Below are 18,430 nucleotides of genomic sequence, written 5' to 3' on the forward strand. Positions count from 1 at the left end.
GGCAGGGCTCAGCCAGTATAAACCGGTTCTGTATCCTGACTGACATCCTGCCTTACCCAATCCTTTGTATGCCCTGAAGTTCCCAGTTCTTGGTGACTAGGAACGTCAAGACTCCAGTGTCCCGTGAGATGGCTCTGAACTAGATGGACTGTATAGTCAGCCTATGACAGCGGCCGGAGGTTCCTCAAACTGCCGTATAACCAATGACAAGGTGCATGGTGTGGGGGGCTTGTTGGTTCCACCCCCTCCACAGCCCGGATCTCCCGGGAGCCTTCGGGCCTACGAAGAGGGGCCCAGACGGGGCAGAGACGAGGCCAGAGCCTGCGCTGCTTCGCGCCCACCCAGCCAGAAATGACGTGATCTCCGCCCACATTGCCCCACCCACCTTGGCCTGCGCGAAGCGGGATTGCGTAGCGCGGGCCGCAGCTCGGGGGGCGGTGCCTGGATCGCCTACGCCTTTCCTTTGGGTTCACGCAGCGCAGTCTTTGTCCGCCCGCAGCGCCCGCTGCGCTTTGTTCCAGGCGTCCGTGCCTCGGCCTGCTCGCTGCGCCTTCGAGCAGACCCGCCGCGCTGGCGTCGTCCTCGCCCCCCTCGCCGCCAGCCCCCGCACGCGGCCGGGCCTTGCCCTCCATGGTCTCCCGGCCCGAGTCGGAGGGCGAGGCGATGGACGCCGAGCTGGCGGTGGCACCGCCGGGCTGCTCGCACCTGAGCAGCTTCAAGGTGGACAACTGGAAGCAGAACCTGCGGGCCATCTACCAGTGCTTCGTGTGGAGCGGCACGACAGAGGCCCGCAAGCGCAAGGTGCGACTCCCCGCGGCCCCGGCACCCCTGGTTCTGCAGCGCGGCCTGGGGTCCCGAAGGGGGAGGGGAGGAACAGCTGCTCTTTCCTAGGGTGCGCGCGTCCTCCAAGGGGGAGGGGGATGGAGTCTCCTTTCTCATTCCCTGCCCCTCCCCCTCGGGGGGGGCTCGGGGGGTGGGGCGGGGTCTGGGAGGCGGGGTCTTCTAGGAAGCTTGGAACTGGGGCAGGGTTCCTTCATTCCTGCGTCCCGCCCCTGCTTGGAGTCCTTCCGGGTTTGGAGGGGACCGGACCTGCCCGGGCCTCAGGGTTCTGCGGCTGTCAGTCCTGCCACGGTCTTGAGGCCCCGTTGCTCCGGAGTGTCCATCCGTGAAGGTCCTGGCTTGGTTCCTTGCGCGCTAGACGGAGTCGTTAAGGAGTCTGCAGTGCTGAGCAGTGCTCTCAGGTCCAGAGCTCTGCAGGGACAGACCCAGGGGGATGGCAGCACTTTTTTATCTCCAGCTCAGACGTGGAGTGGAGGAAGGAAGGGAGGGAAGGAAAGGAAGGAGAGGGTGGCAGTAGAAGCCGCGCAAGACCTGTCGCCCTTGAGAGCCGCGTCGGCAAGACCGCTGCGGATTTGTGTTTAACTACGGAGTGGGTTTAAAAGATCAGGCTAATGGGAAGGTGGGGCTTGGATCTTTTGCTGTGACGCTTTAATAGGAGCCGTTAAAAAAGTAATATTTAGGGTTCTCACACCCAAGCAATCAGGCTTATTAATGACTTGGAAATCAGAAAATGACAGTGATCTTTTATCTGTGTAAATATTCTTTTTACAATCCAACGCGATTTTGCAGATATCAGCCCCAAATCGGAGGTTGTTAGAAGTTTCCACCTTCAGTAGCATTTCTTGATGGGGATATCCGCTGGGGTTGTAGGCCATTTTAAGTGTTAACTTATTTTTTTTTTAAATTTTCAGAAGTGACGTTGCTGGACATCGTTATCTTTCAGAACAAACTAAAATCAGATGGAACAGATTTTTTATCAGAGTGAGATTCTTGGTTTTTGGGGGAGGTTTTGGTACCAGAGATCGAACTCAGGACCTTGGATTTGCGAGGCAGGCGCTGGAACCACTGAGCTAAATCCCCAGCCCTAGTGAGATTCTTGTTAATGGAATTGTGTACCTTTAAAAAATGCCAGGTTGAAACTGGTGTGCTACACGTGATAATCTCTTCCTGTTCTATATTGTTAGCTTCTAAATTAATATGTGTGATGTAAAATTCATTTCTACATGGGGTTAAATAGGGGATATCCTCCTTTCCTTTTCTCCTACTATCTTCCCTCTCCCTGGAAATTTTCAACAAAATTGAGGGAGTCAAGTTTAAACCGTTCTTTTTTTTTCTTTTTGTATATCCTTTCATTGGTACATTTTAGGTGTACAACATAATGACATTCATCATTGGAGATAAGCACCTTTACATACTCTCTTGGTTCTTATTTTTTCCCCATCCCCTACCCTCCCTTCAACACCTCCATCCCTCCCTATTTACAAAGATTTTGTTTCCATTTTTTCATTTTCTCATATTAATTCCATTCTCCTCTTTCCTTTCCCCTACCCCTCCCACTTCCCCCTCCCCTTTGCCCCTTTTCTTCCTATTTCACATGATGTATTATACCTTTTGGTCCTTATTTACACTTTCAGTTTCTCACACTAGAGAAATTACTCGGTATGTACACGTGTGTGTCCTGTTTATTTCACTTAATAGTATTGCCTCAGTGTGCATCCATTTAGCAATGAATGTCTCTAATTTCTCATATTTGATGGCTGAGTAGTACTCCATTTTATTTTTAAAAACCACATATTCTTTATCCAGTTTCCTGTTGATGGGCATTTGGGCTGTTTCCAAGTTTTAGCTATTACAAATTGTGCAGCTATGAACATGGGTGCACATATATCACTGTGGTATGATTCTTTTAATTCTTTGGGGAAGATCCCCAGCAGGGGAATAGCTGGGTCAAATGGGACTTACACTCCTAGTTCTTTGAGGTATCTCCATACTGATTTCCACAGTGGTTGCACCAATCTACACTTCCACCAGCAGTGGAGCAGGGTTCCTCTTTGCCCACAGCCCGCCAGCATTTGTTGTTGGTTGATTTCATGATAGCACCCATTCTTTTTTTTTATTAAATTCTTTTATTGGTACATTGTAGGTATACAACACAATTACATTTCTCATTGGGAATTGTACCTTTACATGATGCATCTTGGTTCTTATTTTTTCCCCATTCCTAGCCCTCTCTTCACCCCCTCCACCCTTCCCTATTTACAAAGACAATATTTCCATTTTTTCCATTTCTCATCATTTTTCCTTTCTCTTCTTTCCTTTCCCCTGCCCCTCCCACTACCCCTACCCCTTTGGACCTTTTCTTCCTATTTTGCATTATCGATTATTCATTCTAATCATTGGTACATTTTAGGTATACAATATAATGACATTCATCATTGGAAATTCGCACCTTTACATAGACTCTCTTGGTTCTTATTTTTCACCCTTGCCCAGCCCTCCCTTCAACCCCTCCAGTCCTCCCTATTTACAAAGATTTTATTCCTATTTTTCCATTTTCTCATATTAATCCCATTCCCTTTTCTCCTTTCCCCTAGCCCTCCCACTTCCTTCCCCTTTGCCCCTTTTCTTCCTATTTCACATGACCTATTATACATTTAGTCCTTATTTACACTTTCAGTTTCTCACACCAGAGAAACTATTCGATATTTACACATGTGTGTCCTATTTATTTCACTTAAGAGTATTGCCTCAATGTGCATCCACTTAGCTATAAATGTCTCTAATTTCTCATTTTGTATGGCTGAGTAGTACTCCATTTTATTAAAACACATTTTTTTTTATCCAGTCTCCAGTTGATGGGCATTTGGGCTGTTTCCATGTTTTCGATAGCAGCCATTCTTTCTGGAGTGAGGTAGAATCTCAGCATTGTTTTCATTTGCATCTCTTGAATGACTAGTGATGTTGAACATTTTTTTATATATTTATTTGCCATGTCTACTTCTTTGTGGTGAGAAATGTCTGTTCATTTCAGATGCCCATTTTTGGACTGGGCCTTTAAATTTGGGAGGTCTGATCTTTTTAAGTTCTTTATAGATTCAAGAGAGTAGACCTTGGTCTGAGGGACCGCTGGTGAAGATTTTTTCCCACATTATGGGTTGTCTCTTCACACTGCTGGTGGTTTCTCTTCCTGTGCAGAAGCTTTTTAATAAGAAGAGATCCCATTTGTTGATTGTTTGTCCTAGTTCACGGGCAACTGGGGTTTTGTTCATAAAGTCTTTTCCTACCCCAGTGTCTTGAAGAGTTCTACCTAACCTCTGTTCCACCCGGTTCAGTGTTTCTGTTTTTATATTTAGATATCTAATCCATTTCGATTTTAGATTAGTGCATGGTGAGAGATATAGGTCTAGTTTTAGTCTTTGGCAAGTTGAAACCCAATTTTTCCAGAACCATTTATTAAAGAAGCTATCTTTCCTCCAGCAAGGGTGTTTGGCTCCGATAAGGTGGCTGAGTGTGTCTGGAGTTGTTTCTGCATCTTCTAATCTGTTTCACTGGTCTTCAGGGCTGTTTCTTTGCCAGTACCATGCTGTTTTTATCACAGTAGTTTTGTAGTATACTTTCAAGATGGGGGTTGTAATAGCCCCTGCCATATCTGTGTTACCTAGAATTGCTTTTGCTATTCTGGGTCTCTTCTTGTTCCAAATGAATTTTTGGATTGTTTTCTCAAGATCTGTGATGTATGCTGCTGGGATTTCAATTGGAATTGCATTGAATCTATATAGCAGTTTTGGAAATATAGCCATTTTCAGTCTGTTGATCCTTCCTACACAGGAGCAGGGGCCATCTTTCCATTTTCTGATATCCCCTTCAATATCTTTGTTCAAAGTGCTATAATTTTCAGAGAAGAGGTCTTTGATTTCTTTCATTAGGTTAATTCCTAGGTATTTCAGTTTTTTGAATGCTATTGTGAAAGGAATTATTTGCCCTATTTCTCTCTCAGTGAGTCTGTCATTCGTGTAGAGGAAAGCTATTGATTTTTGTATGTTGACCTTGTATCCAGCTTCTTTACTGAATTTGGTTATTAAGTCTAGAAGACTTTTGGTGGAGTTCTTGGGGTCTTCTATATAGAGTATCATGTCATCTTCAAATAATGACAATTTGACTTCTTCATTTCCTATCTTTATTCCTTTTATTTCTTTCTCTTGTCTCATTGCTGTGGCTAATGTTTCCAAAACTATATTGAACAAGAGTGGTGAGAGTGGACATCCTTGTCTTGTTCCTGATTTTAGTGTGAAGGATTTCGGTTTTTGACCATTTAATATCATGTTGACTGTTGGTTTTTCATAGATGGCTTTTATCAGATTGAGGTAGAGACTGTCTATTCCGATTTTTTGTAGCGTTTTTATCATAAATGCATGTTGGATTTTGTCAAATGCTTTTTCTGCATCTATGGAGATGATCATATGGTTTTTGTCCCTGGCTCTATTGATATAGTGTATTGCATTGATTGATTTGTGTATGTTGAACCATCCCTGCATCCCTGGGATGAATCCCACTTGGTCAGGGTGTATGATCTTCTTGATGATCTTCTGCATTCTATTTGCCAGTATCTTATTGACAATTTTTGCTTCTATGTTGATTAGTGAGATTGGCCTATAGTTCTCATTTTCTGTTGGGTCTTTCTCTGCTTTGGGGATCAAGGTGATGTTTGCTTCCAGGAATGATTTTGGGAGTATTGCTGCCCTTTCAATTTCATTGAAGAGTTTTAACAGTAGTGTCAGTAGTTCCTCTCTAAATGTCTTATAGAATTCAGCAGTGAAGCCATCAGGACCTGGGCTTTTCTTGGTTGTTAAGTTTTTAATTATGTTTTCAATTTCATTGATTGATATTGGATCGTTTAGAATTTTTAGGTCTTCTTCATTCAACTTTAGTCATTCATATGTGTCTAGGAATCTGTCCGTTTCTTCTCTGTTTTCCATCTTACTGGCGTATAAGTTGTGGAAGTAGGTATTGATTCTCTGGATTTCTGCTGGGTCTGTTGTAATTTCACCCTTTTCATTCCTAATTGCACGGATTTGGGCCTTTTCTTTCCTTTTTCTGATAAGGTTGGCTAAGGGTTTGTCAATTTTGTTTATTCTTTCAAAGAACCAACTCTTGGCTTCATTGATTTTTTTTTTTTTTTTGTATTGTTTTCTTAGTCTCCATTGCATTGATTTCTGCTCTGGTCTTTATAATTTCCTCCCTTGTATGAGCTTTGGGTTTGTCCTGCTCTTCTCTTTCTAGAAGCTTGAGGTTCAGCATCAGGTTGTTTAATTGGGCACGCTCTGTTTACCTAATATGATTATTCACTGTTGTGAAATTTCCCTTGTAAGACTGCTTTCATTGTGTCCCATAGATTCTGATACATTGTATTGTCATTGTCATTTATTTGAAGAAACGGTCTGATTTCTTCTTTAATTTCTTCTGTGACCCATTGGTTGTTCAAAAGTGTGTTGTTCAATTTCCATGTGTTTATGAAGTTTTTGCAGTTTCTTTTGCTGTTGATCTCCAATTTCATCACACTATGGCCTGATAATATATAGGGGATAACTTCAATTCCTTTGCACTTACCTAAATATGTTCTATGAGCGAGTATGTGGTGTATTTTGGAGAATGACCCATGTGCAGCTGAAAAGAATGTGTATTCTGATTTTGTGGGGTGGAACACTCTGTAAATATCTGATAGATTCATATTTTCAATAGTTTGATTTAATTCTAGTATTTCAGTGGTTGTTTTTTGTCTAGTTGATCTATCTATTTGTGACAGTGGGGTATTCAGGTCCTCCGCTACTATTGTATTAGTGCTTATATGGTTTTTCATGTCCATTAGTATTTGTTTTATATAGTTGGGTGCACTAGTGTTTGGTGCATAGATATTTATGATTGTCATCTCTTCCTGTTGTATTGTTCCCTTTACAAGGATATAGTATCCTTCTTTGTCTCTTTTAATCAGTGTGGGTTTGAAATCCACTTGGTTTGCAAAGAGGATAGCTACTCCTGCTTTTTTCGGGTTCCCCTTGCATGGAGTATTGTTTTCCACCCTTTAACTCTCAGTTTATGAGTTTCATTTTGAATTAAGTGTGTTTCTTGTATGCAACATATTGTTGGATCTTGCTTCTTGACCCATTCTGCCAGTCTGTTTCTTTTGATTGGTGAGTTGAGACCATTAACATTGATGGTTACAACTGGCATGTATCGAGTTATCATTGTCATGACTTTTTCTTTTTGTTTGATCCTACCCCTTTGCTTTTAATTTCTTGTTGTGCCCAGCAAATTCCTTCTGCTGGGCTTCCTGGCGTTGTGATCCTCATTGTCTTTTTCTAGGATTTTGTCTAAAATGTTTTGGAGTGCTGGTTTGGTATTCATGAAGTTCCTAAGGTGCTTTTTGTCATGAAAGTGTCTTATTTCACCATCAATTTTGAAAGATAGTTTTGCAGGGTATATCAATCAGAGTTAGAGGCTGTTTTCCTTTAGGGCTTGAAGCACATCACTCCAAGCTCTTCTTGCACTGAGAAGTCTGCTGTGATTCCGATGGGCTTTCCTTTGTATATGATTTGTTTCCTTTCTCTTAACTACTTGCAGAATATTGTTCTTCTGTTGGGTTCCTGGAATCTTAACAATTATATGCCTATGTGTAGCTTTTTTTGATCAAGGCTAGTTGGAGTCCTATATGCTTCGCTTATCTGTATGTCAAGTTCTTTTCCCCTGTTGGGGAAGTTTTCTGCCATCACTTCTGTAAATAGTTTTTTAGGTCATCTGCACTCTCTCCTGTTTCTTCATTGACTCCAATCAGTCTTATGTTATTTTTCTTTGCATCGTGTAGCAGCTACTGGATTGATTTCTCATGGTCCCTTAAAATTTTAAAGAATTTTTTCTTTTTTTGGTCACTAATTGCAATCTTATTTTCTGTATCTGAAATTCTGTCTTTATATTGGCTCATTCTGCTGCATAGACTTTCAATGAAGTTTTTAATCTCCTGGAAATATGTTTGCATCTGTTTTAAGGATTCAATTTGTTTCCTATGTTGGCATTCCATCATGTTCCTCAACTCCTCTATTTTTTTATCTGTATCCTCTCTAGATTTATTAATCATGTCTTGTGCTATGGGCACAATCTTTGCTGTTATGTGAGAAATTATTTCTGATTTCAATTTTTTCCAGATCCTCTTTCGTTGCTTGTTCAGGGAGTCCAGGTGATCATGTATCAGTGTTCCATCTCGTTTCCCTTTGGGGTTGCTGTAGGTGATCTGGAAGTCTGGTTCTGTGGCTTGTTTACCTGTCTTCTCATTTTTTTCACACGGGGCAGGGGGGCAGAGGAGTAGGATGGGTCCGTGTTCCTGGCACCCATTCGACTCACCTCCTCTGGGCTCGGAGCCGTGGCATGCCTACCTGGAAGCTTCCTCTATGCTGGGAGCCGCAGCACACCTACCCGGAAGCCTCCTGCTGCCTGGCAGCTGTGGTGTGCCGATCTGGAGGTCTCCTCTGTGCTCAGAGCCATGGCATGCCTACCTGGAAGCTTCCTCTATATCAAGTTTAAACCATTCTTAATGATGTAACTTTCCTAAAGGAAGGAATTATATTTATTTTAGTTGATAGGTATAATTAATTTTTGATTTGGATTGTTGAGTTTGAAAGGTGTTGAACCACATCTATATTGTTTTCTAGTAAGAGTTTGAGATATGGATGGATGGCATTGATTAATATTTCTCTCAAAATTTAGGGTTGTCAGTTATGCCCTGCCCTTTGGTAATGTACCAGCAATGAATCTGAATCAATTTTTTCTCCCATTTGAGTGGAGTCATTTTCTTGTTTCACTTCATGTCCTGTGTAACTATATTGCTAGCGCACTGTAGTGGCTAAAGAAGAGTTGGTCTGAGAAAGACTTTAATCTTAGTGGTTAGCAGTCAATAATACATATTTGGCATGTTGCATAGAATTTGTAGCAGATCTATCCATAGACGACCTACTTGGCTTTAAGACATGAACTTTAGTGTAACAATACTTAAATTATGCCCCCACACCTCAGAGCTGGGGTTGGAACTCGGGGCCTCTGCATGCTAAGGCAAGTGCTAAACTACTTAGTGTATTCTCCCTGCTTACATTTGTAGTCTTTGTAAGCAAGCAAAAGTGCCTTTCTAAATTGACATGTCAGCTACAGTTTAACTACAGAAACACATCCCTGAGGAGAAGTGGGTGTGGTTTGGATACCCAAGCTTTAATTCTCCTTTTGATAGGCAGAATGTGGTAAAAACATACTTGGTAACTTTCTGCCCAAATCAGGCTTAAATTGCAGTGAAATTTATACTGCTGAATATAAAAAATGTTTAGGACTCAGTATTACCACAGTGTTTACTCTTTCTTTTGTATTCTTGTATGCCATTAGATGTAACATTTCTTGCCTTCAGAATTAGTGTGTAAAGATAGAAACTGATCATAAAAAGAAGTGTAACAGTTTACTAGTACTAACAGTAGTTAGTACTAGTTATTTTCATATTCATTATATTTTAAATGTATAGATACTTTGGGAAACAGTAATTTTTAAAAATAATCATTTCTCTCTTGACTCATGTTTTATCGCAGCTTTCTGGAGCTGTAGTACATTGCATACTTTCACCAAATACACTTTACCAGAGGTGAAAAAGATTGTCAAACATACTAGTAGTAATTTTGGACCAATAGCAGTTCTGGATTAGTTTGGGTGATAAGCTGAAGGAAGGCTGCCAAGGCATAGAATTTGGGACCTAAATAACTCAATGAGTAAGAATTCTTAGGAAAAATTTTTGGTTAAGATAAAGAGCTACAGAGAAAGAAGAGCTACCTTGGCAAGTATCCAAAATTCACACCATACACAAATACTTATGTTTGTGTTTGCACTCTTGATACCACTGTTTAGGAAAAGAGGAATGGGAACCCTTTGGAATAAGGGGGATGAGTGCATGTTGTTTTGCATCGCGCATTCTCTATAATCCGCAGTCAACTCTGAACTGTTGAGGACTTGACATTGTAATTATTGAAATAGTAGGTGTTAAATGGCAAGATAAAAACTATTTGCCTTAAACTTAAGCCTAGTAATCAGTGTATTTTTTTAAATAACTTTATTATCAAACACACACACATACAATAATTAAAACTATTCAAAGAAGAACAATGCAAGGAAAAAAACTACAATAATATTCAAATACAGTAGAACTCAACCAAAATAAAACTGAAAAGCACTTAAACATTTTTCCATATAACTTAAAAAAGCATCTCAAGCACCAGCAAGACACCAGAGAATGTGATTTGTTTCAGAAAGGTCCCCAAAACCAACATTGAACAAATGATGATCTGGAAAAAACTCCATTTAGCTAGCAGACTCCACATAAGCCAAGCTTCTCCCTGATTTAAATTTCAGTGCAGTCCTATGACACACGATGGAAACGCAGTCTAAGAAATATGTTATTAGGCAATTTCATCCGTGTGTATCCTTAATTACACTTCCAGTTTCTAATCAGTGTATTTTTCTTTCAATTTTTGCATTACTAGGAGATGAACCCAAGTCCTTTGCACTGAGCTACATACCTAGCCCTTTTATTGTTTTTTGAGACAGGGTCTTGCCATGTTGCTTAGGCTGGGCTTAAACTAGCAGTCCTCATTATCATTTCATGTCCTGTTTAACTACATTGCTATTGCACTGTAGTGGCTAAGGAAGAGTTGCTTGGAGAAAGAGTTTAATCTTAGTGATTAGCTGTCAATAATATATAAAATATGCAGCAGATCTATAGGCTGAAGACCTATACCCAGCTCTGGTAATCAAGTTAGAGAAAGAACAATCCTAGGCAAGACATTAAAGCTGAGGTGCATCTGGAAAGTGCAGTTTCATGTGTGGGAAACATCAGACATGAAAGCAACAGTGGTCAAAATGAGAAAATCAGCTGAGACAGAAGGATTGCCTGGAGTTTGAGGCCAGTCTGAACTATATAATGAGACCCTGACTCAAAAAAAAAAAAGATTGAATGTAAAGTATCAAAGTTTAAAACAGGGTATAATGGCCTAGTTTTCATGGTGACAATAGGAATCATCAGTCTATGGACACCAGCTGAGATTAGCTTATGATGGCCATGTTTTAGGAGTGTGTAGTAGAACTTTGGTTGAGGTAAAGGAAGAGAGATCATTTAAGGTGAAAAATGGTCTTGAGTTTTTTATCTTGAGTCAGTGGTACTTTGCCATAAACTTCAACTTTTAGTGTATGTGCTGCAGAAGTGAGCACATGCCTTGAACTTCAGAAAAAGATTTATACAGCCTGCCTTCCTAATCTTCAGGTTCCCACGTTCAACCAACCATAGATCAAAATATTAGGGGGAAACAATTGTGTTTGTATAAAACATGTACAAACTTTTCTTGTCATTATTCCTGCTTATATAGCATTTGCATTTTACAAGATATTAATCATTTTCCTGTTATTGGAACAAAATACCTGACCCCTGAAACTTAAAGGAGTTTATTTTGGCTCACATTTTCACCGGGTTCAATTCATGACTGACTGGCTGCAAAGCAGAAATAGTGTGGCAGAATGACATGAGGGAGGATAGCTGCTCATGGTGGCCTCCAGGAATCAGAGAGAAGGGAGGAGCTGGGGAAGAGAATACACCCTTCCAAGTTACACCCCCAGTGACCCACCCCTTCTGACCACCTCCCCCAACATGAGACTTTTGGGGACCATTTTAGATCTAAACCATAACACATTGTGTTAGATATTATAATCTGCAGATGAGCTGTGTCCAACCTGCAGCCCACCTTTTTTTGCCCTCTATTTTCAAACAGAGAGGAATTGTCTTGTGCTACATATAAAATATATAATATAGCTAATATATATAAATAACAAAGCTTACTTTTTTGGGGTTTTTGGGGGGTTTTTTTTGGTACCGGGGATTGAACTCTGGTCCTTGTGCTTTCGAGGGAGGCAGCGGAACCACTGAGCTAAATCCCCGGCCCAAAAGCTTACTTTTTTAAAAACAACATCTTAAAAGAAGAGGGCAGGTTGCCTGCAGGCCACAGGTTGGACACACCTGTTAAATTGTGTGATTGCAGAAGGGTCTGTGTAAATACAACATGATTTTATTTACCAGACTTGAGCATCCTGATAGTTTGCTATCCATGGGTGTCCTGGAACCATTTTTCTGCAGATGTTGGTTCTGTTTCCATTTTGGAGTCTACGATCCTCCTTTTCAGATGTGAATGGATATCTTGTATGTGAACTGTTGAATAGAAATCATTTTGGGGGTCTAACAGTTGAATAGAAATCATTTTGGGGGTCTGACAGTTCTGCTGTTATTGGACTTGGAAAATACACTACTTGGAGTGACTTACAGGACACATGATCTCGCACGTAGAAGACTGAAGGCCATGTAATTTACCAATTTTTCTAGTTTTACACATAGCTAAATTAAACTTTGTTGACTCAGCCAGAGATTGGTTGGTGGTAAGAAGTCTTTCATTAATTACTTTTTTTTTTAGTCTAGCTCATTTTCCATGTCTTTGTCTTTAAGTAGACTTTTTTCCTTTTCAAACTTTTTTGAAGAATTAACTTTTTGATTTGTTTATTGGTAAGTTTTCTTTCAAATTACAAAACATCATACCATTCATACTAAGTAAAACAAAAATGTAAAGCACTTTTTTTTTAAAAAAATTAAGTTTTTGACATGATTGTAGATTGACACATTGTTGTGTCCTGTATGTATACCTTTTCCCAGGCTCTGTAGTTTACTGGTAGACAGTTAAGATCATGGCTGTTTTCTTATATGGAGCTAGTTTTGTTTTGTTTTGTTTTGTTTTTGTACCGGGGATGGAACTCAGGATCTTGCGCTTATGAGGCAGGCACAGTGCCACTGAGCTAAATCCTCGGCCCTTGGAGCTAGTTTTGAGCTAAGTGAAACAAGTCTTTATTTAGGGGAATTAAATAGTGATCTTTTAGAGCAGGAAGGCTTTGAGATGAAATTACCCCCTTCCTCCCATTATATCCTTGGCTCGGATGTTTCCCTGGGAAAACTCCTATTGCGTTGCACACTGTTTATTAATTCTGTTCTCTGAATTTCAGGCCAAGTCCTGCGTGTGCCATGTGTGTGGCGTCCACCTGAACCGGCTACATTCTTGCCTCTACTGTGTCTTCTTTGGCTGTTTCACAAAGAAGCACATCCACGAGCACGCCAAGACAAAGCGGCACAACCTGGGTATGTTTTTTTCTCATTCCCTAAAGATTTTTTTCTCGTTCCTTAAACAGTATTGTGCTTTCTCTGCCATGTAATGAATATCAGACCCTTATCTTTCGCTTTGAAACACAATCAGAAACTAGATTGGGCAGATTTGCAAAGAGAGACCTTATATACCATACAGTTGGCCTTGTGGTTCCACATGTGCACACTCAATCAATCTCAGATCAGATATATTCTGGGAAAAACATGTCCGTACTGAACGATACAAATTTTTTTCTCATTCCCTAAACCAAACAAGGTAACAGCTGTTTACATAGCATTAACATTGTATTAATATTATAAGTAATCTAGAAATAGTATAGAAGGATGTGAACAGGTTATACACAAATGCCGTTTTATGTAAGAGATACATACATCTACAGATTTTGGTATTTATGGGGAATTCTGGGAACAGTCTGTCCACCCCATAGTGACATACCTGTATTACATCATTTACATCAACATGAGGTTGAGTGTATATAGATGATTTTTATTGCTTTCAGCAGTGGATTTTCATTGTTTCCAAAAACAGATATGAAGAACTAGCTTAACATTGTATGACATCAGTGCAGATTTACCTTTCATATACTTAAAAGTTCAAACTTCTCCTATATTCTGAATTTACATGAAACTTAAGTTTATTCTTATTTTACTTTCTAACTGTGGTCATTACATAATAGCACACTCAGTTAAATGCTTGTGAGGTCTTCAGGATGTCCTTTGGAAAATCATGTTCAGAGTGTCCAAGCCAGATAACCTGGTTTGAAGAATACTTTATGTGGGATTAGCAATTCCACTAAAAGGTAAATTTGGACCCCCTTTTTTAAAATTGTGTAATCTGATGCCATCTGGAAAATAATAAAAGTCCTAATTGAAAGCAATATGGCACAAGTTTATGAAGGTGCAAAAGAATCCATGTCTTTTAGAAAGCTTACAGTGCCCACCATAATGGATAGACCCATCGGTTTAGCCACGCCTAAACGCTTGCATTGTAGTATTCTTCTCATCATTTGTTTTAAAAAAGTGAGGTGACGTGTGTCTATCTTATGTGAAGTGTTTGTGAACCAGCTGTGATGACACGGACATATGGAGGCTGTCAGCTCAGTGTCATACCTTTGCAACAGCTATAATTGTAAAAGAAACATTTCTTAATTTCTAGGTGTCTTGGTTCTACGTTATATTACGAGTAAGAAAATTCACAAAACAATCTATTTCTCTTTTTTTTAATAATTTACCTCAACTTTTGTGAGCTTTTTTTGTAGTAGAGAATAAATTATAATAACTCAGTCACCTCCAGTGGACCTATTTCATTGGCAACTAATAAGTAATCACAATTGTTTGCAAAAAGACTGCTTGGAATTGGGGGCTCAGGTTGTAACAGTGAGCTAATCAGCCTGTTTAGAAGGAGAGCCAGTGGTATGTAGAGTTCTCCTCAGCTGCAGATCCAAAAACAGGAACTAAGTTAGTGATGACTTTTTACATTGAGAAACTAAAGGGAAAGGATGCTGATCAGATCAGTGGATGTGATCGAATTCTTTGGGATGTACTTTTAATAATATAAATGAAGAATGTTCCTGCCATTTGAACCTCAAACTAATTTAGGGTATTATTATACCTGGTTACTGATTTAGTGTGATTAAAAGAACTATGGCCAGGGATTTAGCTCAGTGGTTTCGCCACCTGCTGCGCAAGCACAAGAACCCAAGTTCAATCCCTGGTACACCCCTAAAAAAAGGAACTATGGAACATTGGAGTTATATTTGAGCTTAAAGTTTTCTGGAGAATCTTACTATTATCCACATCATCTATAAAAAATCACATTAGAAATTTGTGGTATTCATTTTAGCAATCTGTGTAATAAACTCTGCCCTTGCTCTTACACTACAATGAGTGAATTTTTACAAAGATTGCTTTAAGAAACAAAACTATGAAATTGGAGAAAAATCCAACCTTGTGCTGTGTTAGTCCATGAATATATTGAAGGCTATATGTGCATGTGTTGAAACTAAAAATTAGTTTTGTTTCCTTTATGACAGAATGTATAAACTCAGCAGTCCCATATCTTTGAGTTGACTAGCCTCATTCTGTACAAGGAACAAGCAACCTTGATTACCTTGTGACCAAGTCCTACATCCTCGGGAATATCCAGTAATATCATAAAGTACAGCCTGAAGCAGGTCATTAGAAAGCAATACTTTGTATTCGTCAGGTGGACATCCAGTTTTAAATGGAGCAGCCTGAGAGACAGACCTACAGTGAATCTTTTAGTAACCATAGGGCCATTGTCCGTGGCCTTGGGAAGGACAGAATGTGTGGGTCAGTAAGAGCTAGGTCCAAGGTTCCACTTTCTCTGTCCAGTTGCCCTGCAAAATTGCTTTAAGATAAGATAAACACGAAAAACTCACTCTACCTTAGAGTAGTATTTCATACCGGGTGGCATCATCATCCAGTGGTGGGTATGCTCTGTGTACCTTTGGAGTTCAGGCAGTAGGATGTGTAAAGAACCTGGAAGGGGAGGGGGTAACAACTCAGAGCGGATTGATTGCGTACTATTTAGTTTCAGATAGGTTTTTGTTTTATGTTGTGTCATAAAAGCACTTGGAGTTTGCTTGTATGACCCACGAAAGAGCTGAAAAATAACACCTTTAACTTTGTGCATCTTGGAAGTTATTTCAGTTGCCCAAAAAGGAAAACAAATATGTGGGGGGGGCAGGTTGATTTGTTCTGAGTTGGTGGTGTCCCCTCCATCCTCAAGGCAATCCTGGGACCTGCTGAAGCAAGGTGCCTGTGTTGCTAACTGTCTTAGAAATTCCCAAGTGATGTATAAAAGCAAGCAGACATCATCTCTCTACAGAAGAGGCCAGCAACGCTATGCCTGTTTTCTGCTTTTGTGGTTAGGGTTTCACACTCATTTTAGGCAGCTATATTGCCATGCTTTAGCCTTTTACCTTGGCACAATTGAGTCTTTGTCCTTAGAATAGTTTTGACTGCGAAATACTTTTCCAAAGGAACTATCTTGATTGTAGGTGTTGCTTTGGGATTTTCAGTTTTTAATTTTATATTGAAATGAATTCACACAGCATACAATAACCCACTTTAAAGTGTGCAATTCAGTTGCATTTAGTACATTTTCAGTGTTCTGTAACCACCACCTCTCTAGTTCAAAATGTCTTCACTCTTCAGAATACCCCATGTCCATCAAGTAGTCAAAACCTCCCCCTCCCCCAAAGATCTTGCCGTCTTTTCTTGTGTGTGTTTGGGGGGATGGGGTTGAGACAGGGTCATGCTATGTGACTGGCCTTGACCTCACTTTGTAGCCCATGCTGGCCTCGAATTCACAGCAATACTCCTGCCTCAGCCTCTCGTGTTCTGTCTCTGAGAATTTGCCAGTTCTGGGTATTTCGTGTTAATGGAATCATACAACATGTGAGTTTTTGTGACTGCCTTCTTTTTCTTAGTACGTTTTCAAAATTGATCCACATTGTTGTATTTATTAGTATTTCATTCCTGTATGGTTGACAAATATTTTATTTTGTATATGCCACAATACATTTTCTTTCTCCATTCTTCCATTGATGAACATTTCAATTGTTTTTCCCCTTTGGCTCTTATTGCATAATGCTACTATAAACATTTGTGTCTAACTCTAGTTGGGCATATGTTTTTATTTTGGTATAAACCTAAGAGCATGGTGGCTGGGTCATTTGGTAACTCTTAACTTTTGGTATGCCACTGAACTTTTTTGTACTGCCCATACCATTTTACATTTACCCAAGCAGTGTATAAGGTGTTCAGTGTGTCTATCTCCTCACTAGCCAACACTTCCTTTTTTTTTCTTTTCTTTTTCTTCTTTGTTTAAAATAGCTATCGTAGGGGCCCAGGGATGTAGCTCAGTGGTTCTGGCGCCCGCCTTGCAAGCGGAAGGACCCGAGTTCGATCCCCGGTACCAAAACAAACAAACAAACAAAAAAATAAATAAAATAGCTATCATACAGTAGTGGACAGGAAGTGGTATCTTACAAGAGATGTTATCAAAAACCCTGTCCATTGGGCCGGGGATTTAGCTCAGTGGCATCGCACCTGCCTTGCAAGTGCAAGGTCCTGAGTTGAATCCCAAAGTACCAAAAAAAAAAATTAGAAAACCCTGGCCATGGGTCTCAATCTCCTGCAAGCCAGTTTTTGAGATGGAAAAGAGTAATAAAGTCACAGAGACTTGAGAGGAACTGAGTCTTGGGTCAATCTAAGCTGTTCTGGGCAGCAAAGACAAAGGCACCAAGGACATCCAGTGTTTATTACAAGCATGGGAAAGGGGTCGGGGAGCTGGGCAGGCCTTGGGACACCTGTTGATAACGAATATCAAGCAAGACTATAGAATGAGGGCACTGGCATATCTTTTGTAGAAGAGAACAAACAGTTAATCCAGAGGGAAAGAATTTAGTTAGAGTTAGTTGACCTTGTCTGGAAGTGTACTCAGCCGAGCCCTCATATTTCCAGTGTAACAGCCAAATTATGGAGGGGAAAGAAGCTTAATGCCACTATAGCTTGCGAATACTGGGCAGAGATGTCTGCTACAGTATCTCATTATGACTTCTATTTGCAATTTTTTAATGACCTATGTTGTCGAACATTTTTCATATACCTACCCTTTGGACTGTTTGTATGTGTTTGGAGAAATAATAGTTTTAGTCATTGCCCATATTTTAATTGTAATTGTTTACACGTGTGTATAAATGTTCTGCATAGAAAAATTATTTGGTAATATCCCATTCTCTAGGTTTTCTTTTCATGTTCTTGATGTCTTTCAGTACACAAAACTTTTAGTTTTGATATTTAGCTTTGCATGTTTTTTTCTTTTGTTGCTCATTCTTTTGGTGTCAAATCTAAGAATTCATTGCTAAATCTTAGATCATAAATATTTACCCCTATGTTTTATTCTAAAAGTTTTATAGTTTTAGCTCTTACTTTCATGTCTATGGTCTGTTTTGAGTTAGTGTACGTAGTGTGAGATAAGGACCTTCTTCTTTCTATTGTGTGTGGTTTTCCCAGCACCATTTACGAAAGAAACTCTTCTTCCTCCTCTGGTTTTGGCACCCTTGTCAACATCAGTTGGTTTATATAGGGGTTTTATACAAGGCTATGTAAAAGTATCTTGAGGAAGCACTTAATCTAGGAAGACTTAAACATCTGCCAAAATAATTTAACACCTCTGGGCTAGTGCTTTTTGTTGTAAGCTGTATGCTTGATATATTGTTTGTTAAACATCTCTGCTTGCTTGAAAATTCCCATCATCCTTATTGTAAGTCAGCTCGTGTCTGACAGAATTTT

At 40.0% G+C, this 18,430-nt stretch overlaps 1 protein-coding gene across 1 annotated transcript in view; it reads left to right on the forward strand.

The window, feature by feature from the left end:
• The first annotated feature begins 275 nt into the window (after positions 1-275).
• Positions 276-18,430, forward strand: part of Usp22 (ubiquitin specific peptidase 22) — a 40,731-nt gene continuing 22,576 nt past the window's right edge. Inside the window, exons 1-2 of the mRNA XM_004868739.4 lie at positions 276-801; positions 12,952-13,084. Coding sequence (XP_004868796.1) covers positions 631-801; positions 12,952-13,084 — 304 coding nt within the window. The 5' untranslated portion in view covers positions 276-630. The remainder of the gene's footprint in view (positions 802-12,951; positions 13,085-18,430) is intronic.

This window comes from Heterocephalus glaber, unplaced genomic scaffold (genome assembly GCF_053883595.1).
Source record: "Heterocephalus glaber isolate CG9 unplaced genomic scaffold, H.glaber_assembly_v1.0 deba00001813, whole genome shotgun sequence".
Classification (NCBI taxonomy): Eukaryota; Metazoa; Chordata; class Mammalia; order Rodentia; family Bathyergidae; genus Heterocephalus; species Heterocephalus glaber.